This window comes from Molothrus aeneus, chromosome 1 (genome assembly GCF_037042795.1).
Source record: "Molothrus aeneus isolate 106 chromosome 1, BPBGC_Maene_1.0, whole genome shotgun sequence".
In the NCBI taxonomy this organism is placed as follows: Eukaryota; Metazoa; Chordata; class Aves; order Passeriformes; family Icteridae; genus Molothrus; species Molothrus aeneus.
Window position 1 is genome coordinate 78,530,625 of NC_089646.1, and position 25,666 is coordinate 78,556,290.

A 25,666-nucleotide genomic window follows, 5' to 3' on the forward strand; every position below is an offset into this window, starting at 1 on the left:
AGCCATGGCAGGGGTCATGTACAGAAAGCAAGTTCCTTCTCACAGGTATGACACCAAATGCCTGTGCTTTGCATATCTGGCAACAGCAAACTTTAAAAAAAAAATAGAAAAGTGGGAATTAAGTTGGAAAGGAAGAAGAACAGAATCATTCTGATGCATCATACTTAGGCAGGTTATCTGAGCATTTCACACATGAAATAACCTGCATAAGAACTGGTTCCAGGCAAGCCCTAAAAATGTAGTTACTTAACATCCCAAAAAAGAAAATCCTTACCCCAGCAGCATCACTGCTGCAGTCAGGCTGGCTCTGCTCACTACTGGAACGTGCAGTCAGAGTTAGTTTTCCTGGGTGGGATTTGTAGGCAATACATCTTAGCCCAATAGTAATTCACAGTGCATTTGGAGAGAGAAGCCCTGCGGGCTTTCCTCTTTGTTCCAGAAGGGAAGATGCCCCGGGCAGGGATGGATGCGGGTCCTTTCCCGCAGATGGAGCCCTTGCCCCAGCGAGCAGCCGCTCCTTGGCTGAGCCCCAGCCCGGGGAATTCCGGGCTGCAGCACAGGCGGGTTTCAGCTGCTCCTTCTCTCGGTTCCATCAGACCGAGATTTTATGTTCACTCCGGGATATTTGCATCAAATGAGCTGGTTTTATTAGCCAGTTCCAGGAAAAGCCAGGATGGTGGGGAACTGTAGAGAGGGCAGCTCAGTACCAGCCTAACAGGGGATCAGGATCACAGGGGGAATTGAAAAGAAGTATAAAAGCAGAGTTGTCAAGTAACTCTGTTTGTTGGGGATTTTTGTTTGATTGTTTTTTTTTCCCCAGGAAAAAAGTTCCATTCTGCCGGAATTGTAAAATCTGACGGTTGTTTGATCCCTTTTCCTATTGTTGCTTGTAATTAGCCCCTAACCATCCTGCAAGACTCATTTATGGACAACTCTGTACTTGCCCAGGTGAAAGGAGTGCTGTGTGTATGCCATTCATGCAAGAGGGAAAACTGAGGGCTTGAGCCCAGCAAGCCATAATTCCTGTAAAAACCCAACACAAATCTGTGAATGAATTTCCCCCTAAAACACTTCAGGTTTCAAAATTTGTTTTACCCTCAATTAGGAAAAAACAAATTTTAAAAGTGCTCACAGAGTAGAGCTATACATCCAAATGAATCACACTAAACCCAGTAAAGTGATTCATGCTGATGAACTCCAAATGTTTTATTTGGAAGCTGATATCATTTGACTGAATTGTTTTTAAGTGGTTTTGTTCAAAGAGTGAATGGAGACATTTTTTGGAGGGAAGTTGGTCAGGCTGGTCAGGAGACAGGTCAGACTTGGAAGGAAGGGAACATAATACAGGTTTTATCCAAGCCAAAATAAAAGCTTCAGCATTTAAAAAAAGTTTTAAAACAATTTCGGAAATATTTTGGTTCTGTGTCAGTGACACTGATCTAATTTCACAATTCACAGGGAATTAAATAGTTTCATCTGAAAAAAATTTTTTTCAAGAACAAACCCAGCAATATTTTTGATCCCAAAACACCACATTTCTTGGCTGCCAGTGCAGCAGTGAACTAGATTATAGTACAGAGACAGATGTTATCAATAATAGTAGGCCAAGAAGTAACTACATGTCTCAGTACGAGAGAGTCCTCAGTATTCTGAATCTTGTCAGGCTATGAGGGAACACAAGAACATTCCAGGGAAATCCAGAGCGGTGCCATTAGGTAATGTCACTACTCAGAGAACACGATGAAGTTAAATGCATGTACTGAATGCACTGCTTTCACACTGGGTGAGCAATGAGCCCCCACAGCTGTAAAACTTTGTATGATGCTTTTAAAATGTTTAATTATTCATGTTATAGAACTACAAACTTCATCAATTGGAACTGAGCCTCTCAGATTCGCACCCAAAGCTTGTTTTGAGTGAATCTGACAAAACCCAGGTACTCCTTTCCTTGAAAAGCCAAAGAATTCCAGCAAACCACTGTATGCCCTCTGCAGCAGAGGGAAGTTGTTCAGACTGCAAGGATCTGCCCAAGGACCACTCTCTCCAGACAGCAGGTCTTTGAAAGAAATCTTCCTTGCCCTCAAAGGCACTGCTTTTCTCAGCAAGACACAGCTGGCAGAAGGTCCTCAGACCAATTTTGCAAGATAAAAGAAATAGGAAGAGTCTAATTGTCAAAATTGCTGTGAACATTTAGACGCCATGCAACCAGAACACTTCTTACATCTATTACATCTGCTATTTGGCACTTGTATAATTCAGTATTTTAAATATAAAGAATCTTTTCATAGCTGATATTTTTTTCCTAGTGATTTATGAGAGTGGACCCTTATATGCACCATAGCATTTACCCTAACACTGCTGTGACAATATGTGCAATATGTGGCTTTAATTAGGGCAATATCCACTACTTAAATGAACTATAAATTTAATCACATTGTTCATTAGGAGAATTTAATCTTATTAGAAAGGATGAAGAAGGAAAGATGGGAAATTTGCTCTGCAGAATAAACCATTAACACACCTTATTCTTACAAAATACTTCAGGATAATCTTTCAGCATGGTATGAAGATGGAAAAGGCATTCCTAACCTCTTATTTTAATAGGCAGTGTTGCTAGCAATGAGAGCTGATACTGCCTTCAACGAGTATCCCAAACACTGCAGGTCAGCAGAAACATTTATCATTTTCACATGAATCGTTCAACTTGGGTAATGATCCAGGATGACTCTTCTGCAGTAAAACATTAATGCACAAAAGTTAATTAAGTTTATGCTGTCATCAGCTGCCATGTTTCTGCACACAAACCAGCCTTTACTTGCAAAGGATCTATCAACTGTTTTAGCTACCAGAAAAAAAAAAATTTGGGAGATAATATTTGGGGGATAGCTTTCAGCATTTAGTAGTCTGAAATCACGGAAAGCAAGCTCCTCTTTTACATATGCAACCAATGTTTTATAGTAAAATCTTCCTAGTTAGGCCTTTTCAGTCAAAAATTTTAAAAAATGAAAAGAAAAAGAAAAAAAGACAAGAAAAAAGGAGGGTTATCTGAGAGATCTTCAGGGCATCTCCTAGGTGGAGAGAAAATTTTAAATCAAAATGAAGCAGGTAGGGTGTAAAAGCCACCAGAGAAGAAGGGAAAATGAGGTAGGAAAAATACCAACAAAGCAAAAATATCTAGGGAAAAACAGTAGACAGAACAAAGAAACTATTTAATAGCAAATTCTTTAGTACTGAAAAAGAGGCAGCAGTGTAAATTGCCATTACCTTGTAAAACATCATGCAGGAATAGAAATCCAGGATAACAATTTCAACCCCTTAAAAGTTAGCTTATGTCTGAGCGAGCTGCAAACAGATGTCATACAGCTGCTGGAACCTGCTCTGGAGTCCCCACTTCAAGGACTCAGCTGGGCTTCAGGTTTTCATCCCTCCCTCCCTCTGGCTGCCACTCACCTGGGATGTGCAGAAGAGGAAAGAAAGGAAGGAGGGGACACACAGACCTGCCGCAGTTTGCCGTGTGGATGTCCCCAGCTGTGGGATGAGGCTGGGCTGTCCCACAGCAGGCTCTGCAGGCTCTGGGACAAGCCCTGCAGGTGTTCCCTGACACCCATCACTCCCAGCAGCCATGGCAAGGCCCATTGGGCTGCACAGCATCCCCTGCATGGGGCTGGGGGAGCCTGGCTGTAACATCCAAGTGTGGCTGGTTCCCTGTTGCTTCCTGCAGCCCTCGGGCCCAACATCAGGGGCTGCTTCTTCAGCAGCTAAAGGGCAGAACCAAAAGAAGTGCAGGGTTATATCCTCACAACTGTTTTAGGTATTAGGATGTTCTCAGTGATTTCTAGACTGTGACTCTACATCTGTGCTCCTTCAGCTGGGGATGAAACCAGTGCCACAGCTTGAGGTGACTTCACCTTTCAAATCCCAGAGACCTTCAGCAAAGCCCAGGCAGTAAGAGCTAAGATGTCTCAATTTTTTCTTTTTTTCTTTTTCTTTTAAACATCAGAAACATTTTGGTTTTGAAAAGGAAGCCCAAACTGTCCTTTCTTCAAGAACAAATATTTGCACAAAAATTGTGGCAGGCAGCAATATAAAATGATCATATCCTCACATGACAGTCATTTCTATGCTTGCCTGCATAGTCAATCATTTGTGGTTCATTTTTTGTGTGTTTGTAGCCCAGCTTGTCTGGCCTTAACCACATTTTCCTCATAAGTTTTGGAAGCATCTTTGCCCAACAAGGGCAACTAAAGGCATTTGAGGTGCCTGATGGCATTGCCTGGCCTCCCTCTGCCAGTGCAAACAGGGACAAATCCTCCTCAGGGACTGCCATCCTAACTATCCTTCCATGGATGTCTCAGATACCCTTGTGCATCTCTAATGGCATCCAGCATCTCTGTTTTGTCAACTAAATTGAGCCTTTGGTGTAACATTGATCCCAAAATTCTGGCCTTCATTAATCTAAATAAGGAATGAATGTAAACCTGCAAATGTGTCACGGATCCAAAAATGTGTAGATTGCTTCACAGCGACAAGCCTCCCTGCAAACAGCTGCTCTGCACTGATATGATTTTCCCCAGTGAGTCTACATTTACATTAATCTTAAGGGTATTACTGGCAGAGCACCTTATTAAAAAAAGAAAGGCAGGCTGAGATTACACAACAAGAAGTAACTATCAGTGACCCTAGAGAAGAATCAGAATATTGCTAAATATTACTGGTATTTTTTCTACCTTTTCTTCATGCACTAAATGGGAAAATTGAGCAAAGTTCTTAAACACATAAAATATTGCCACCCTGTAGGCAAACTCTGTGGAGAAAATTAAGTGAAGCTCAGGAGTGTTTCAAATAGTGTCTCAGTACTCCAAAGTCAGAACAGTAATTCTGTATGCACTTTTTTCATTTTCTTGGTATACCAGGGGTGACTTTAGTCCTTGTTCAAAGCAAGGACCTGATCATCTCATACTGCCATAGTTTCCTATTTTTCTCCATGTTTCCCTAAAAAACCTATTAAGGAAAGAGTTAAGTTTTCCAACACTCAGGTCTTGGTTCAGTTGTGCATTTACATGGGCACATTTGGGGCATTTGTCTGAAAACCTGAGTGTACCTTGACATTCAGCCATGAGGAGAACAGACTAATTTTTTCCAATCTTGGCAAGATGAGCACACTTAAATCAAAACAACTTAGTCATATTATGAAAGCTGAGACCCTTGCAAATTTATATTCCTCGCTGTGTTTGGGTATTTGTGTGGGCCCAGGGCCAGAAGTAGGCAAAGGGTTTGAAGGAGCAGAGAAGGGACTCTGTGTTGCTGATTTGGAGATAATTTCTGCCTCCTCCAGATGAGTCTGGGAAACATACGAGCTGTCACTTGGTGATAGTACAGTTTCTGTCAAGTGTGTTGTGTCCTGCCTTCTAAGGGAGACTTAATTCTGATGCCAAACATCACAGCCAGTTTGACCTGACTGAGTGGTCAACTGCCCTGATACAGCTGCTTGTGTCTGACACATGGCAGGCCTTGCTAAAAATTAATAAAGGGAAGCAGAGATGCTTAAACTTCTTTGACTGAGCAGACGCTCTGGGCAAATTCTGGTCTTGATTATAAAGATGCAGTCTTACAGAAACCAAGAGGTGTCTTGATTTCCAGAATTCTCCCTGTAGATGAGAGGTGTGAGAGAGACCTGGAATATCAGTGTATCTGTGACCAGCTTCCCAAATTGCAGGAGGTGGAAAGAGCATGAAATGCTCTCCTTCCCCTGCTCTCTTCAAAATACAGACATGCTCTCACTGCAGCCTGCAGCTAAAGGGCTTAAATATGCAGAGTACCAAGCCCTCATCAAAATTTCAAGTGCCTACTTCCATGACAATCAATAGATGAGAATCTTAGCTCCTGAGTGGACTGGGTTTTCCAGTCTGAAGCAAAAGGATTTCAGAAAAGAGGGTGACGAAAATATTTGATTTAGAGAACCTTGAGCAACTCTGAATAAGGGCATTGCAAACAACAAATGAATATGTGTTCTGTGTCATGGATCTGCTGAGACAGATACCAAATGATGAAAACAGCTGCTGACAAAAAGGTCCATGTAGCTGAACAGTCTGGCTGACTGTAGCCAAAACCCGACGCCTAGAGAAGCACAAGAACAGAGCAAGCGTATTTTCCCGGCACAGCCTGCCAGGCTCCAAGACTTGGTGCCTCAGGCATTTCCTGAGCCAGAGGTTGTCTGTTGTATTTAATGGCTGCACACACACTTTTCCTCCACTAACTCATCCAGTCTCTTCTTAAATGATCTGAACATTTAGCATCCACAACACCCCATGGCAGGGGTCTAAGGCTTTAACAAATGGCAAACAAAGAACCACTCTCATTTGCTATGGATCTCTTACCTACTGGTTTCGCTTGATGCCTCAAACTTCTTTTTTCCCCCCTACTATTATTCTTGGTGAACATTCAGTCCATCCTTTCAGCCATCCATGATTACATGACCTTTGTCACGCGTGTCTCATCTTGCCATAGTTAACTCTTCTCCAGACAAAGCACCCTAGCCCACACTGGGATGCCAGACACAGAAACCATTCTCAAAACTTTTTTGGTACCCCCAGCTCCACAGCCTGACAGGTCCCCCCTGTATTTATTAACCCTTTGGATTTCTTGTAGAAAAGCTGTGTTGGTTCTTCCCTACAGCCTCATTTATCCATGTGCTCACTTCATGCAATCTTTATGATAATTTCAATTAACCCTTCAGCTTCACAGGACCACATTTTACTCCCACAGGAGAAAATACCTTATAAACAAGAGATTATACATTACCACTTGCAATTCAGCTTTCAGCCTTGAATTCCTTTGCTCTCTTTATTGGGGATTTTGATGCAATTTTTCCTTTTTTTTTCTTTTTTTGGCAGGGAAAGGGGCTGCTTTGTCATGCTCTCAAATCTAACCTGCCACAGATTTATGAACTCCAAAGTTCAGACTGCAAGGCCGTCTTGTGTCTTCATCAATTTGCCTAACAAAAAAAGTAGACCAATGTTAAGAAATCAGACACCCCTCTGATCTGAAGATAAGCCAGTCTAAGTGTTTTTGGATGAGGTTCCCCTACAAAGGGTAAATACCAAGCAACTCTAAAAGGCCACTACTTAAAAAACCCAAACCAACAAAAAAAACACCCTTCCCTTCTAATTTTACAAAAATAAATTTAAAAGCCTGGAGTCTCTCTTTACACGTCTCTGTGTTGCATTTCCAACAACCTCCCCTTAGCTTATGGTCACCTTGGCCTTGTCACAGTTCCCTTTGCTGCTCCACAGAGCAGAGTAAACTCTTTGGAGAAAAATCTGTCTGGACTGGATGCCAGGAAAGCCCCTTCTGCAAAATGCACATTTGTCCCATTTCTGTCTTGGGTTTATGACAAGGCTCCAGCAGTCCCTGCAGTATGGATACTCCACCAAGAAGACTTTCCTCTTGTAACTCCAGTATCTAAGGAATGGTATTGGAGTGACCCATGTGCCAAACCTCTGACATGAGGCCCGGCACACGCCAGGGCACTCCAGAGTCCCTCCCGACTGGCCAGAGCTTCCTGCCTCTCCAGCCTGGATCCACAGGGAAGGATGGCATTTCTTTTTCCTTTCCACATGTGAGATGTTGACAGTGGGGTTGCTGCTTTAGGACTGCAGGGCCCCTGCACACACGACCATGCAAGTGCTGTGAATGCCCCAGCAGCAAGAATGTACTAAAACTTTTGCCAGGCTTTCCATGGCATGTCAGGCTGTTTCAAGCAGATATATTTCTGGGAAATTCTTCTCCATCCTGAGAGATCAAGTGACCCTGTGTGGCTCTGTGATTACTGTCAATTTCCAGGCACTTGCTTGCTTGCTTGAACTTTCCTTTCCTTCTGGTTCTCTGGAAAATGCAGCAGGTCCCACCACGGTGGCACCACTGCTCTCCTGCCCGTGAGAAGGGAGAGCTATTTGTGATGAGCAAATCTCAAGGAATGGAAAAGGGAGAAGCAACCTCATTTCAGAGGGAACAACAGCAGGGATTCAGGTTTCTGCACTGAGAGAAGCTGTCAGCCCAGCTGGGGAGGTGGCAGCACCAGAGAGGATGCTCTTGGCCAGTTCCCACAAAGAGGTGGCTGTTGGGATGGATCTCCAGCAAGCCAGCTGCTGAGAGAGAGAGGGAGGACAGGAAGTTGTTGGAGATTAAAAAGCAAAACACCAAAAGTTCACATCACTTGAGGCAGAGAAACAGAAAGTCTGGGTAATTTCTCTGCTGTTCAGGTACAGGAATACAATGCCAGAGAAAATAAAAGCTCAATGGTGCTGCCCCAGCAGTGTCACCAAGGTATGACCTGACCATACACATCATGGTAGATGTATACCTGATTTTCTACTACACTGCTTTAACAAAGAGGATTTTAATGGCTTGATTATGCAGACCACTTTCCCCCAGATGATTCACCTTGTAGTTCCACATATTCCCTTAAGAAAAAGCATCAGAAAGCATCATCTTTACTGACATTTGGACTTCCCACCTCCACTGAGAAACATCAGTAAGATTTGGCCACTGAGTAACTTGTAGTCAATCCTCTCAGTTAATCACCTGGATTTCCTGCCAAGTAAATGGCCTTACTCATCCTATTAATACTGAGACATCATCCATCATTTGAATTATCCAGGACTGTGGAGGTGGAATACATCAGATTGTCATGGGAACTTATGCAACACTATGAGGACAGAAGAAAAAAGGAAAGGACATAATGGGGGAAAGGTCTTGACTCTATTACCTTGCCCAAAGCAGGTGTTGTAGTGCCAGTTTGGTCCTGTCATTGGTGCCAAATAAAACAGAAGATGCTTCTTGTAGTCAAGGAATAAGTCACTAAAAAAGTACCAACACTGCTGTGGGTGGGTATTTTGAGACCCACAGCAGCCACCACCCATGGAAATGCAGGCTCTGACAACTGCTGTGTCACACACACCATGCATTAGTCCATTCTATTTTCATGCTGAAATGCAGGTTGTCACTCTGCAGAGTCATGCCACCCATCAACAATTGTGATACGACAGAAGATACATGATCATAGAGCAATCAAATAGAATGTAATTCAAGTCCAGAAGAAATCCCTGTTCTGGAAGTATTTTCACAGCATACAGCAAACCAGGAACAGACAACTAGGGCAAAATTGGGGTATCAGAAAAATAGAAATAGTTCTAAATATTTAGAAATATTTTTGCTGTTATCCTGATAAAGGCTTAGGATATATCCTTTATAGGACAAGTGATTAAGATGTGAAAAAACTTGATAAGGCTTAAATTAAATTAATTTATAAATTATACAGTAACTACACTTACTTTTCATAGCTAGAAATTCAATTTTTCCAAAGCTCTGATGTCTGTCTGCTGAGGCAACTGTGTGAATGGAGTATATTGAAGAAGTAACAAAACATCTAAATAATGGACATTTACTTGTTTTAAAAAAAAAACTATTTTAAGAGCCATCAAAGATAGACAATGAAACATGAAACTGTTAAAATATTCATTCTTTTTGGCACAGATCCCTCTCAGCATTCTTTCTACACTTTACAAGATGACTTTTTCCATTTCTACAATTTGTGTGAGGTTGAGGGTACAGCATGCAATGTTTCTTTAAAAAACAAAGGAAAATTAATCTATTCTAACCCAAAGAACACAGTAGCTTTAGTGCCAGAAGGAATGGCTAAGCTTTTTGTTCTGCATTAAAAGTACCAGAGTAATTTAGAAAAGCCTGGGGGGGGGGTTATTTGTTTTAAAAGATCCTTCCTTCTGGTTCCTCTGGTTCTTCCTCCAATACCTGTTCAGTAACTTTGATATTGGCTTACTATGACATATCTATGGCAAACTGGACTGTTGCACTCATAATATTTTTAAAATTTGCATTAGCAAAGCCTACTTGGAAAAGACTTCTATTGACTAGTTTAAATCTCAGTTGTGCCCCTGTGATCATCCAGAGGACAAAGGAATAATGACCTGATGTTTCTATCCAGTTTTCACAGAATACAAAGATGGAGGAAAAACCTGCTCTGAATCTGCAGCAGGGTGCATGAAAATAAACATCCCTCAGCTATTTCATGGAGAAAATTGATTTAATCTGTTTAATAGCATGCAGTAATGCTGTTCAGTCAAATGTGTTTTTGTTAAGCTAAGTTTGAATCCTGATGTCTGCTGCCTGGCAGTAACTTGAACCCATGATTATTATGCCCTTTAACAGTCTGCAAAAATGGCATCATTTTAACAGTCTGCAAAAATGGCAAGAGTCTGGGTCCACACTGGTGGCTGCACCTTTGCAAAGCTGAGCAGCTGGTGCTGCTGAAATGCAGCTCCAAGGAAGAACAGACCTTACCTTACAAACCTGCCTTCCTTGTTCTTCTCACCAGGCTATTCACACGAAGGTGTAAAGGCAGGAAAAAGACTTTCTGGCCTCACTATATATATATATCTATATGTAAAATAAAGTTTAATATTGGATGCAGTAGATGCAAAATTACTACTTTATTTTTGGTTTCAAACTTGAGGAATCATCACTGAAACAGTCTGTAAGCATTTCTCAGAGCCTGTGCCAAGGGAGTGCACTGTATTTAAATGAAGTTCAATTAATTTTCTTCATGTTTCTCTTCCTACCCCAAACTTCTTTCTTCACTATTTACTTCCTCTGGCCCAACCCTCCCTGCTCAACCAGTCATACAAACCCACCTCTCTTAACCCCAGATTCTTTGCTGAAAATTATTCCATTTCTTGTCATCTCAGTCCCAGTCCTCCTTACCCAGGAATCTCCATCCTTCTTGTCCTAGTTCTCAAAACCCCATCTTTCAATCCTGTCCTGACTTTCCAGGCAGCTTCCATATAATTCAGGTCATTTCCTCCTTCACACTGCCAGAGTGATAAACGCCTCTTAGCTTTGCCAAATCTCAGCCTTGCCAGACTACAAGCTCCAAAAGATCTGAGCATGTCCCTTTTCTCCCTGGTTACAGAGTAGGAGATGTTCAAAGACATGTAATGCAGCTAAATTTAGGTGAAACTTACTGGGAGATCAGGAAGACACATCCTTTTCCCAAAGCTGAACTCCTGGCAAGGCTCACACTTTCACTCTGAAGGCCTTGGAGGAGATGAAGAGCAATGGACCATTTTCAAAGGAAAGGTCACCTGGAGTTTAACATGAGCAAAATGACATTTCCTCCAGCTTTATTTACAGAACCAGATGAACCATTTCAACTAACATTTTCAAAGCCCAGCATGGGAAGTTTCAGCATGAATAGCTAAACCGACAAAATTACAAAAAACTGAGGGTAGGTTACTTTCCTGGGGAACCCTGGGGGAAGAGGGGCCATGCACCAACTCTGCCAGAGAACTTTTCCCCTCTAAACTAACACTGGCAGCTGAGGGGCAGCCAGCCTGCAGTCCAAATAATCACTGTGTTTCTTTTTAATAAGAGTTTGGACCTGCTTCAAGCCTGGTGCTAAAATTAGATATTTTACTAGCTTTTTAATTTTTCAGTTCAAAGTCCAGGAGTTTTGAGAAACCACATAAACCACTACTGAAGGTTTCCGTCTGGACCACGGTTCTGAGTTCAAGACATCCAACAGAAGCTGTTTTGCATTCTGCAGGAAGCCAGATGAGCACAGCTCAAAGAGGCAAAAGTGTTGCACTTCCCATCAGTTTCAAGCTGCTAATATGAAAAATACAGTTCTACTTTTTACAAAAGCCAAGGGAACGATGAATATCTAGACACAGAGTTTTGGCTATAATCACAGTGCATGGTAGTTTGGATGTGCCTTTTCTAAGAGACCCCTCTCCAGAGGACACAAATGATTCCAAAGACATAAACAACATGCCAGCCTGACTGATGTGATTCATTGCTGCCTTTCTTTGATGAGATCACCAGATGCTGTTGCAGAGCAGAAGAAGCCTTGGTGCCTGAGCCTGAATTTTATGGTTCAAGAATCACCTATGTTTTCACTCAGGAAATTTATAGTCTTTGCTAACCCTAAACTAGAAGACACATCAGACACACATTGCAACTTTTCCAGCAAACTCAGCTCCACTATTTCAGTTTTTTTCCAGTGCAGTTTTTTTCCAGTATTTTCTGGTTCTGCCATTTTGGAAGCAGACATAGGAAAAAGGTTAAAAGTCAAATCAGGCAAGCTGCATCAAGAAGTTAAGTTCAAATTTTCTTGAAATAAGTAGCAGTCTCAGAGTACCAACTCAGATCATGTAAGACTATGTATTAAAAACATTTGGCTTAGAAAAATTACCTTTATTAACTTTCCACCAGTGCCCCCCAGAGAAGGGTTTCTACAGCATGCAAAAGGCAACACTGCTCCAGTAAGTGCTCTACCCTTTCAGTCATTCCATTTTACTTTTCTCATCAAATGTGTTAATATGTCTTTAAACCAATGCAGAGGCACTTCTGAAATTTTTATACAATTTTAATATTGTTGTTTTTTCCTTTTACTTATACTTCCAGTTTCTGATTATGTTTCAGGGTCAAGAAGAACCACATGAGGAAAATCAAATTTTAAAGAAAGAGATAGGCGAGGTCATAATCCATAATAATTTTTTTTCTTCTTTTAATAGTCATTTACCTACCTGATGGATTGATATGCTCAATCACTCACCTACTTTTTGAATTTTATAAGTATTTAATCTTTTCCACTAGCAGTTAATCACTTAGTGCAAATGACGCTGCATGCTCATCAGTTACCAATATATTGCTTTATTTCTTGGTAGCAAATTAAGGCTTTATAGTGAGATTTGTACAGTACAGGCCAAATTTAAACATTAGAAACTTTAAAAACCATGTAGCACTATTCACTCAATTCAACATAGCCAGAAAAGTAGTTTGTTTTTTTTTTTAATAAACAATTAAATGTTACTAGTGAGGCCTTATATTTCATGAGTGCAAATGGCTCAAAATCCCACCATCCTCAGGGCTCAACATTTAAATTCCTTGAGGTCATTTTTAGATAAAGGATAAACAGAGAGTATAGCTGGCTCAGATAAAATATACTGTATTACTTGCTGGAGAAGAATCTCTTATTTTAGAAATATGGAAAGGAAAACCAAAATGAAATTAACTGTCCAAGGGATGGGATCACTTCATATTAGTCACTGACCAGTAACAGTAGCAATGACAAATTCATTTTCCATGGCCCTCTTTGCCTTAGTATAACTTAATTTTTAATTCAGAGCTGATGCCATCCTGTATATTAAAAAATCCAAAATTGGAGGAACATACATAAGTTACAGGAATTTTTTGCAGCAGTAGGACAAGTTCCCTCTCCAGGGACATGTCCAAACCATTGCCTTTTTTTTTTTTTAATTTGAGAGAGCATTGTTATAATTATTTCCTCAGCAGTTATGTGTTTTTCTTGGGCATATTGATTTTCACTTCATAGCACTGATTTTATTACTGTTGTCTGAAGATGATGGAACTACTGCTTATGAAAACCAGACACAGCACTTCCCTTCTTATGAGACACTTACAGTGTTTGAGCTGAACATATGAATTCACCTGTCAGTCAGGCACAGGGGGCCTGCCTGAAAATATCATCACCCTTCATGTGTCTGGCTTTCAGATCCGAGCATTACATGTGAAAATGCAGAGGAACAGCTGCCAGAAAATTGTGAAGAAAGTAACCATGAATCAACCACCCACTCTGGGGAAGGAGCCAATGAGATGGGGGACTTCCAAAACACTCCTGCTCATGCAAGAGCAAGAGTGACCATGAGAGTACCAGGAGCTCCCAGTGTCACAGGGCAACTCTGCTGTTTAATTCTTTGATGAATGCAGCTGTTTCTCCAGCCTAAGGGAACACACAGAGCCAAAGTCTCAAAGAACCTAAATCTAATGTAAATAATGCTTCAAGCCCCTCTGTCCCCAGGGGTGTTATCTAACATCAGGCTAATGTCTTTGAAGTCTTGAGATCAGCCATCTATCCTTTGAACTGGACGGCCACAGAAAAGGGTCAGGTTTCCAAGTGTATTAAGGCACATACTAATTTGACCTAAACGCAAGTCCCTGGTTTGCTCAGGGAACACCCACTGCAGTGGTGCCACAGCTGCTGAAGAAGTACAGCAAAGGGACAAAGCCAGACTTCCTGGTGACAGCCATGCAGCACAGCAATTGGGACTGGCCCATGCAAGCTGCTCCACAATGCCTCAGAGCCTCTCTGCTGTCCTACAATGCTATCTCAGCTTGTTGCAGAATTACAGCAGCTTCTCAGGCTGGCTTGCTGGCTTTTCCTTTTGCCAGGCCACCAATACCTCATTTGTTCTCCTACACTCACGTGAATACATCACTGCTTATCAGAGCCAGAAGTCCTTATCTACCACCAGAGGATGGTACTACACATGCTGGAGAGGACAAATTTAGCAACGAAGGCAAGTAGCAATGATGCACGAGTGACCTGGAGGTGGGCTTCCCAAGGGAACCCTGCATGGGCACAATCTCCAGATTCACTCTGCAGAAGTGCTCAGCAATGGCCAGCAGGTCTTATTCTGCTTCAAATGAATATGTTTAAGAACACTACCCAGTATTTCCTGAGGGATTACAATGGATGACTATCAGCCATATTGGAAAAAGTTGGGGAACACAGACACAATATTGCATAGTCAGCTTCATGAGCACAGCTAGACTTCAGATGTATTTGACACAGCTTAGTAGCATTTCCAAAGGAGGGATTATGTGCTATTTCCTTCAGAGGCAGCTACTGTAGCCTGGGACAAGATCATGGCTCTTATGGACACCGCACCAGGGACGCTGAGCACTCATTGCTTTTGCATTAAGGCAGCCTCTCCACAGAGACCCATGGCACCTTAAAAAGTGATCATACAAAAAGCAAACAAAATAGTCTTCTATAAAACCCCTCACCCATAAGGTAGAAGAAAAACTGACTCCCGTGAGCGACAGAAAAGACAGCATTACTGAATATGGCAGCGTGTGTTTATACATCAGTGTTTTTAATACTGCATTGCAATGACAGGTGTGGGGTGTCCCTTCAGAAGAAAGCAGGGTTGGTGTGCTCTATAATACAGCGCTTGCAATGTCGTTTAACGAATCGCAGAGCATCCACAGAGACTTCGCAGTCCTGCACGTTCAACATCTGCAGGTCAAAACAGTTGGCAGCTACAATCTGGAGGCCCTGCCCGGTGATGCTCTCACAGGATTTCAGGCTCAGGCGCTTTAGGTTGAAGCAGTTGAGGGCTAGAAACTCCAGGCCGGTGTCTGAGACCAGAGGGCACTTGCCGATGTCTAGCGATTTGAGTTTTGTGCAATTTTTGGCGAGGTACTCCACGCCGTGGTCCGTGATGCCCTCGCAGCCCCGCGCGTTGAGGTAGCGCAGCTTGCTGCAGTACTTGGCGATGTATCGGATGCCCACGTCCGTGATGCGGCCGCAGTGAGCGATGCTCAGGTAGCGGAGGCGCGACTCCAGCTTGGCGATCTCGCGCATGCCAAAGTCGCTGACGAAGCGGCAGTCGCTCACGCTCAGTTCCTTGATGGATGTGCAGTAAATCATCAGGTAGCGCAGGCCCTCGTCGGTGATGCGCACGCAGCGGCGCAGGTACAGGTGGGTCAGCTGAGTGCAGTGAGCGGCAATGGTGTGCAGTCCTTCGTCCTCCAGGACGAAGCAGTCTGTCATGTCCAAGTAGCGGATGGAGATTTGCTTCCCGTGCAAGGGAGACAGCTTGATGGAGGCCTCGCGGGTCAGACTGATGCACGTTACTTTGGAGCAGCCTAGGTGGAAAAACACAGCGAGTTTAGGAAAGCTGTAAAAACAAAGCGCACAGCAGGACCAGAAAGGTGGGTGTGGAGTGGTGTGCTGGACATGATGAAGGTATCCTCACATTGCGAGAGTGGAATCACCCTGATTGACTGCTCTGATTTGCTGGGCTGATCCAGCAAATCAGAGCAGTCAATCAGGGTGATTCCACTGAGTCCCCACACCAGAGGGGACAATAAATTCCACTGGAGACAGTGAGGTTACTTTGAGACTGTGAGCCCTGGAAAGCAACAGACTGATTTTGTCCATATTCCACATGTGAAATGGTGCTCCTGGGTCTATCTGGGGACAGCCTATGATCTCTTACTGCCATATGAACCCAGTGACAGCTATAGAAAAGGATACTACGTGACAACCAATGCAGTTTTTTGATCAGTCTCATTGCTGACTGGCTGAATTTGCAAACCAACATCAGAGGCTCTTTCACCATCCAAACTCATTATAGAAAACACAATCCCGCTCTCTTTCCCCTCCTCCCCTGCCCCAAACATTTGGAGAACAGATGTGAATCCAGCCCCAAGCCTGCAATGCGGGAAGGATGCAAAACTATGGCCCAACTGTGTGCTTGCAGAAGGGTGGAGATTTGGATAACCTAAGGAGAATGGAGAGAGCTGGTAGGAGCCAACAGACTAATAAGGGCATGCGAGGACACAGGCAGACAAAGAAAAGGATTGTGTCCAATGAGAAAGTCTGGCCATGAATGGAGGTAACTAGACTGGAGGAGAAACACCAGACCTTGCAAGAAAAGACAAAGAACTAGATTAAAGGGAAAAATACACACAGACCTTCCCCCTTTTTAACCTCAACTCATTGCATAGTGGAGAGTGAAAGCTTTTTTGGAAAGTGTGGTTTCTGCTGCACTGCAAACTGGCAGTCTTAGGCTTCTTGGGGAAATTTTTAAAATGTGCCAAGTTCAGCTGGGCACTTTGCATTAGCATAGCTAGAAACAGCTGCAAGAAATGAGAGTCTACCCATTAGTGATTAAGGCCCAACACTTTTAGCCATAAATGGCTACTCAGAGAATTTCTGCAGGTTATGCTCAAAGAGGTGCCCCCAGGTAGAAATAAAAAGACCTTTTCTGTATTGCTGGAACACTGGCCAAGCCGTATGAAGTGACTCATAAAAAGCGATGACCTTAGAGGTCCATGTACCAGAAACTCTGCAAAATACTGTAGTGTGGAATTAAAGAGCTTGAGTTGTCTGGAGACTGCCTCAAAAACTTAAATGACCCAAAGCTATACCACTTGCTATTAGGGGTTGTAATTCAGAGGTTTAGTGGAAGGTACAAGTATGCTTCAGTTCTTAAAAGCAAAAAGGAAAAATATCACTTGAGATAGCTGTGTGGACTCACACAAATGCTGTAAGAAGGGTGGGATATGGACTTGAAGCACTTTGCCACCTGCAATTAGGTTTCTACATTCACCATTTAAATTTATGCTGGATCTTTAATTTGGATTTCAAATTTACTTGAAGAGATGCAAAGTTTACCTTAGGCCTCACACAATTAAACGGGCAAATTGCCCACAGATCATGCAGAAGAAAGACCTTGAAGTAAAACACTCTGTTCAACAAACATCTTAAAACTGAATGCTATTTTCTCTTCAGAATGTTTCAGATCCGTCTATGCTCTGGAGCAATCTCTGGAAATACTTTTGCCTTCAGGTAAGTACTATATACACACTCAGTAACACAAAGGATTTTTTTTAAAGGGAAGCAGAACAATACTAATGGTGTAAAAAATTCACCTCTAGTATATTCTTTGAAGTAGGTGACACAAAATGCATGAAAGGAGTTCCACAGAGGAAGTTGGCACCTAGGCAGAGCTCTGGTGCACCTGATGTAGCTGCTGCTGTTGCATTTGGCTAAGGAGGTTGCTGGATTAAGAAGTCAGTCTGGATATTTTATATTCTGACCAGAATTCAAATTTAAATCCAGCTTAATGAGAATGATGCATCCATGAGGCCAAGGAGAACATCTGTCTGCTGAGAGTCCAAGAAGGTTTAATGACCATAATTAGAAAGTGAACGGGTCAGAAGTCTCTCAGCAGGGCTGGAATCACATACATCAGTTGTGCCATCACGGTTTTGTCAAGCTCAACACTGCCATGTCTAGTTACTTTGGCTACACTGTAAAACATGTCATCGGAAGGATATTCAAAATGGTTTCACCAGAGAAATGAGTCCATGCAGATACAGAACTGACTGATTTTTAGGCAAAATGACAGGTTCCTGGGTCTGCAACAATTTTTCTGTCCTAAATAACACAAAGTGTAAAAATAAAGCTCTTGTGAGAGGATTTTCCATAAAATATAACTGATTTCTAAAAGGGAGGAGAAACGTCCAAACAGACAGGAAAAACATATTGGCTAGAGTGTTAGATAATAACTTTCAGTCAAGCTCAACCAACTTCTAGCAATATCTCAGACGTGCCCACAAAGCGAATGCTGACAGTGACAGAACTTACATTGTGGAAAGCTCCTAAAGTTAATACAAACATCTGGTTTTGACATTAAAGATTTTGGTAAGTTTTTGCTGCCAAGTAGCCATCCAAAGGGGAAAAGGATTCAACTAGATGTACAACTGTGAACTGGGATTTAATTAACTAGCAGCTAGCATCACCCCCCAACCACACCCCCACATCTTCTTGCTCAGTATGGAGCCAAACCAGTGAAACACTTCAGTCCTGAGAATTCCTTGAGCATGTAGGTGCAAGCCTTGTCCTAGTAACTACAGAGAGAAAAACAGGAAAATGGAATCCTCTTTCCCAAACATTCTCCAAAATTACTCACATCAGAATGAAAAAAGTGGACTCAAAACAAGAGCTTGGAGACTGGTTATCCTTAATTCATATGGTACACGCAGCAACAGCTATATCCAAACCCCAACATCCTGACTTCTGAGCATGTTCAAAAGTAGGATTTCTCACTCACATGCTCCAAATGGAAAGAACAACTTAGGAGAAAAAGAAATTAAAATTACTTTCCTATCTCATTGATGAGACAAAATTGAAGGAAGACAGGAACCCCTGCATACTTTATACTAAACTTATGAGCTCTTAGGGACAGACTCTACCTTCTGGGTCTGAGAGTAAGATGGTTGGGAAAACCACAAATGAAGACAGACCCCAAAAGGACCTATTTCAAGGCCTAGTATTATCTTTTCCTTTTCCCTGCCTTTGAAAAAGTCACCTATCTTCTACCTCACATCTATAAATAAGAGCTGTGGACCAAAGCATTTTCAACCACCTACAAGCCTCCAGGTACACTCAGGCTGTGAGCTCCCAAGCTCTAGGTCTAAATCACACGGGTACATACATTTTTTCCTGGCATCAGGATGTGGGTGTGTGATTAGCAATTCAGAACTAAAGTCAGTGTGTACCAACAACAAGTCATATACAAGGTCACTGTGAAGAGACTCCTGTGTAGTTCCATAGATTCCTTATTGCCTTGTGGTTTCAGAAAGCAATCACAAAAAGGGCATAATTTTGATTTATTGATATTTGTTTTGATGCCTTCCATGACATTCTGCCATCCTAGGAATGGGGTGAGAGAGTTGGGTAAATCAGCTTAAAACAAAAGGCAGAGAAAAGTGTTGCAGTGTGGTTTCCTGTCTCACCTATCCCATCCCCCTCAGGTATGCCAACCTTTCCCCCTCCCCCTTTGCCCTCCCGCCTGGGAGCTGCCCATCAATCTTAAACCTTCCAGTAAGGCGTCATGTGATTGGCAGATGCCCCCCAGGCCTGGGCTCATTGGTTTGTCCTAGCATCCACATCCCTTGCCCCCTCCCCTCCTCACACCTGGTTGGCCCTCATCTGTCCCTCCCCTCCCCCTGTCCCCGGGGCTTAAAAGGACACGAGACCATGCGGCTGGGTGTCTGTCTGTCTGAGAGCTGTTACCACATTCAGATGTCTACCATGCTACAATAAACTCTGGATCTAAGCTCCACGGCAAAACCCGCTCCTTTTCTCTTCACTGTCGTCTGAACCTTTTCTACCAAAGGTAAACTGAGTTCCTATTTTGCCTGGACTTGTTCTGAGCGCCCAGCCGCAGCACCTAGCCAGCCAAAGGCATCTCTGGGGTGAAAAACGCCACAGCTGCAGCCTTTGGTCCAGCAGCGAGGCCAGACGAAGCCAGGCAGGACACACCCCGAAGCATTTGGGGTCTAATATTTAATAGAAAAGAATGCAAATCAGCGTACACCAGATAGGCAGCCTTGGAAAAAGCATCTGGTACCAATGACTCAATAGTATCACTTTCTATCCCCTGTTGTTCAATCCTGTCTTCATCTTTCTTGTTGCCACTGGTACCTCTGCAATGGCAAACCTGGTTCGGTTGATTTATGATGGCATTAGACTGATAACAGATGAGATCAAAACGTAAATGTTGAGCAGCAAATTTACTTCAGTGCTCTGCTTGGCTGCATCCTTTCCATTAAGTGCCAACCTATTTGCAGAGAGGAAATTCTGTGCAGCTGACCTTGGAAAAAAAGTCTTGTTTCCCCAGAGCAGGCTTGAAGAAAATTGTCTAAAACATTTCTGCTGATCTAAACAGCTGCAATGGCAGCTTAAAAAAAAAAAAAAGTAAGAAAAGAGAAAAAAAGTTCAAGCGGGCTAAGTCTTGTTAAAATAGCAATGGAAACAAGGGGACCTTGAGGTTTAGCTGGGGGTGACAACAGATATTAATACCCAGAAAAAAAGCTTAGCACTTATTCTGAGCTCCTCCTCAAGTCACTTACCAGATTAAAGATGTATTCTTTATTAAAGATATACATGTGTGTGAAAAAGATAAAACAAATTCTGCTGAAGTGCCTAGGCTTCACCACATGACGTAGCACTGACTGCAGTGTGGGCCCTTCTATGGGTGCTCTGTGCAAAAATCTGTAATAACTCCTTGTGCCATTTGAATAGGCCATCTCTGCTAGTTCACTTCCTTTGGAAGAGGCCTGGCCACTCCAGAGGTGTTGCTGGCATTAGGGGCACTGAGATTTTAGTGGTGCCTGTCTCACAGGTGCTCTTTTAGGAGATAGGCATTCCTACTTTGAAAGGCAACACAGAAAGGATAAGTGTGCAGTTATGGAATTTGACAAACATCAAATGCATTGGAACATTCCCTGTTACCTGACACATCCAGGTGTTCCAGGTTTGGGCACAGTGACACGACATCAAAGACTGCCTCATTGGAGATGTTGTAGCAGCCAGACACCTCCAGCCTCCGCAGTTCAGGGCAGCACTGGGCAATGGTGTAGAGTCCTCTGTCTGTGAGCCGCCTGCAGCCACTAACAATTACCGTCTCCAACATGAGACAGACGTTGGGAGTATCCTGACAAAGCCTCCGGGTCAGCACTTTGAGAGCCCTGTCCACGTTGATTGTCTCGCCGGTGAGGCGAATTGTCCTCCAGAGCCGCGGGTCCCAGGCCAGGTTGTACCAGCGGCGGCACACGCGGGCGCAGCGGCACAGCTGGTTGGTGGGCAGGAAGGAGAAGATCTGGATCATGGCCTGGTCGGGCAGCCGGTCTATGTTGGCCTGCTCCTTCTGGTGCTTGGATGCCAGCCGGATGAGAGGATGGGTGAGACGGGTGGGAGGTGGCGAGTGAACCATGGCAACAGTTTCCCCAGTGACCGAGGACGAGGACGTCGACGAACCTCTGCCATTTTGGAACCCAGGGGAATTCGGTGGAAATATTAATGCTGGACTGGGTGTGCTGAGCGTTCGCATGCTCAGGTCGGAATCTGGAAGATAGAACACACAATTTTAATGAGCACTGGACAAAGAGCTCTCTGCACAGCACAGCACCATGCTAGCCCAGTTGCTAATGGAGTACAATGGACTTTGGGGTTTGTTGGGGGTTAAGCAGTCACTTCTACCAGTCAGAGTGAGAAAACGTATTTCAAAAGCCATGTGAGCAAAGGAGATGATGCAGTTCTGAGTCCTGAAGAGGAGACAGCAGTGGAAGGATTTTTTAAAATCTAAGGATTTTTATTCTTTATACTCTTAATTAAACACTGAATTGAATTATTATGTTTGAGTCACAGGCTTTTTTTTGGCAGAAAGTAACTGTCCATAACCCTTGACACAGCTGTGAGCTCTTAGGGGCAGAGAATGCTGTGGTCCTTCATCTCTCAGCTCCTTTAGCTATTCAGCAGGAGGCCAAAAAAGAGCTCACAAGGCAAATACTGCTTCCTTCACCAGATCTGGGCAAATGGGAAAAGCTCAACTCCATACACTTATTTTCAATGTGTCATCAGAAAAGTTAATTTCTCTAATTCAGTTGTACAAACTGAAACTCAGAAGTTCATCCAAGAACCCAGCAAATAGTTCTTCATGTGCACGCAGAAAACACTCCTTTCCAATGGACTAAAGCAAACTTCAGTTGGGAGAAAAAAAAAAGCCCAGAAAAGTAATTGATGAAGAAATAGCATGCCTGGAAACTTGTTGGAGAATTGTTATACAATATTTACACACTTATTGCTAGGGCTATTTGTCACATTGGAAGCACTCAACTCAACTCCCCAAAACAATTTGCTACTTCTTTACCTTCTTTAGTTCATTTTAGTTGCCAAATTAGAAACAAAAATTGAGATTTTTTGCTACTAAGAAAGGTTAGCTTTGCTGTAAGGTTATTTCAACTGCTTTTCCTGTGTGTTGACATTGCCTACAAGTAATTTCCACTCCTGGTCCAAGTTTCTCCATGTAAACCAAGTAAAAGACTGGAAAACAACTAAGATATAACTTTGATAGTCAAGCAAATGACATGGGCAATACATTTAGAGACTTTGAGGATATTTTAGCAGTATGCTACACAAGATACAAACAGTGTATGAGAGATGCATGCTGCTTCTGAGCACACTCCCTCCACCTCAGTACTGATCTCAACAGAAATTCTTTATAAAGGAAAGCACCACCCAGAAATGAATACAGTAACCACAATTTAGTGACCAGCAAAATCACAATTTTCACAGACAGACAATGTTTTTAGAGGACCAAGCTTTTCTCCACATCACATCTCCTGCAGTCACATCAATGGTCGGGCCTTTCGGGGAGTGTACAAAGGCAGCCCCTTAAGTAACACTGACTCTGCAGCTGTGTGACTGTGACAGCACAGATAAGAGCTAAGCAAGATGCAGCCAGAAATGCATTCAACAAACACTTCCACACCTGGATTTGGGCAGGGTTTTTAAATGAAGTAGATTTTTGGTGAATTTGATCATTACACATAAACTTCCCCATGAAGCTTTTACTCAGCCCAGCACAGGCCTGCTCTGATCTCACTACCTACAACAGCAGCAACCATAGGCCTGTATTTCCACAGTGAGTCCGCAAGGGAAAGAGGCACAACTATTTAGCTGAGGAATCCAAGACACAAAGTCCAATGGCTTGCTCAAGATCACCTAATTGAGTTGCAGAGAGATCAAAATCATCTTTTCACATGATGGAGGCAAAATCTATACTACCCAGCTCCTTCCTGCTTCCTCTTATGCATCTTGTTTTACTTAGAAATTCACTGTTTCAGCAAATGAAAGGAAAGAACATTTTCCCCAAGGCTTCTGAGTCCGTGCTATGGCTATGTGGTCCTAACACAGGGATTTGTGTATTTATGAGCAAGAATAGTATCTTCATGCTGAGTGGGTTTTGCAGACACCCTGCTCCCTTTGAGACCTCCTAATACCCCCTGGCAGCTTTTGCAAATAATTGCACCGAAGAGTGTTATTTGGTAAGCATCTGGTATATGCTGGTATTTTAAAAATGAGATTTACAGCTGGAGAGAAAAATCCAACTAGCAGCAGCCAGGCTCCTGCAGACAAGCACTGACTCCACAGGCCTCTTAGGCAACAGTCCCTGAGATTAATTTTTGCAAGGACTTACCAGATGTTTGACCTCCCTCACATTATCACCAAAACCAGTGACAGTGCCTGAAGCTAAACATGTGCAGAATATGTGGCAAATCCTTTACTTTTTGCTCCTTTTTTGAGATTTTAATACAAGAATGTTTCTAATATAAAAAAATATACAATTTTTTCCAAGTGCTGGATGTATCTTCTACTATTACATGTATTTGATATTGTCAATTCCTCTCATTTTACTTTTTCATTTGCTTTGGGCCTTTTCCTTGGTTGACTGTCAGTTGCTTGTTTTACACAGACCAGAATGAAAAGGAAAACAAAATTATATAAATAAAAAACCACACAAGAAACACTTGTTTCTATTCCACAAAACAGAACTGAAATCAAAAGCAAAAAGTTCAAATTATTTACATCTGCTTTAAACAATTTTTAGTCCTCTGGGAATGAGTGCCTTCTGTAAGACATGGCATATTTTGAAAACGTACATTTCTAGTCAGTTATCACTAAAAACACCTTAAAATTTCTGTAGGGTCTTCATTAGTTCTGCAGTCTTCATTAGTTTCCATTCCTACTTAAGCATATAAAAGCTTTTCATAGTCCATGATTCTCCCCCCTTCCCCTGGTGAGCAATGCTCCAAGCTAATACGGCTAATCTCCACTGCTTTTGGATCAGAAGTGGCATTCCTTCATCACTCCTGGGCACTGTGAATAATCAATACCTTAGACATTCTGGGTGTGTAAAGAATTACTAATATGTGGTTTTTAACTTAGACTTTGAGCTAAAAAAGGCCTGACCTTCTGTTTTATGTGTATGCTCCGTGCTTTGTGCTCTCTTAATTCTCTCATTAGTATAGCAGTTCCAGATGTGCATCCTGTATTTCCTTTCCCTTCAGACCTGAAGGTGCATCATGTAAAACTTGCTCTCTCCATCCTTGGGGCACAGAGGGACAGACAGACAGACACATACACATGCACCCTGTCTCCCCAACACAAAGCATTGTGGAAAAAGACTGTAGTGGTGTCAATGTGTTTAAAAAAGGGAGTTGTGAGCACATTACTGCTCGGCTGAGCCCATAATGCAGTATGCTCTCAGACAGGAATTTTGCTGGTAGCTCAGCTGAGCTCCACACAGAGGTATTCCTGCTTACTGTTTGCTGTACACCCCTAAGGGGAAACAAAAAATAAAAAAAAATAGCAGGTGAGTCCAGGAGCCTTACTGCCAGGAAAAGCTTGGAAAGCTTTTTGCTAGCATTTAAAACTTCAGCAAAACACTTGGTCTACTGTACATTTTCCAGACTTTTCTCATGTTGTTGGGAGGGGCTTCCTGTAGCACTATCTCAACCTCTAGGAGTTTCCTTAGAATTTTGTTCTTCACCATTTACTGAGTGCTAGCCAACAGGCCGGGGCAGTCTGAGAAAGAGCAAATTAACAACTGTGTAACATTAATAAACACAACCCTGCAAGTACAAATGAAGCTGCTGATTACAGTTCTCAATACACATCTTTATACACACACATGGCCTATACAAGCATTTCTCTTGTAAACTCAATTGTTTACAAGCCTGAAATACGACTTTCATTTTGGTGATCTTAGAAAGTAAAAGCAAATTAGAAAGCAGCCTTGCATTTCCCTCCCTACAACCTCTTTTGCCCCTTTGCCTCCTATCTTCTGTGCAAGATACCTTTTATTAAAGCTTTGATCAAGCTCTGATAGTTGTTTGTTGATGTAAGACAAAATTTCTCAACAATCTTTAAAGAAATCTCAAAAGATTTATTCCAGAAACAGAACCATAAAAGCTTACACAGAGGGAGAAAATGCACTAGAGGGAGTTTTCTTATTCCACTAGGAATCTGGTTTATTTCAAAGGATTTTTTCTCCCCAGTTTGTTTCCCTTAATAGATGCATATGGGAACAAAAAACCCTTTAAATATATAAGAATTAAGCCAAGATCTAACCTCCATTCTTTCTGGCATTGACAATAATATGCAGTCTGATTTCAGAACCAGAGAGAGAAAACAGCGTTGTATTTC

General features: G+C 42.5%; 1 protein-coding gene across 1 annotated transcript in view; it reads right to left on the minus strand.

Moving 5' to 3' along the window:
- Positions 1-12,709: 12,709 nt before the first annotated feature.
- The window catches only part of FBXL7 (F-box and leucine rich repeat protein 7), a 172,820-nt gene continuing 159,863 nt past the window's right edge, over positions 12,710-25,666 (minus strand). The window contains exons 3-4 of the mRNA XM_066545639.1: positions 20,912-21,523; positions 12,710-15,750 (exon numbers count right to left, since the gene is read on the minus strand). Of these exons, the coding sequence (XP_066401736.1) occupies positions 15,014-15,750; positions 20,912-21,523 (1,349 nt within the window). The 3' untranslated portion in view covers positions 12,710-15,013. The remainder of the gene's footprint in view (positions 15,751-20,911; positions 21,524-25,666) is intronic.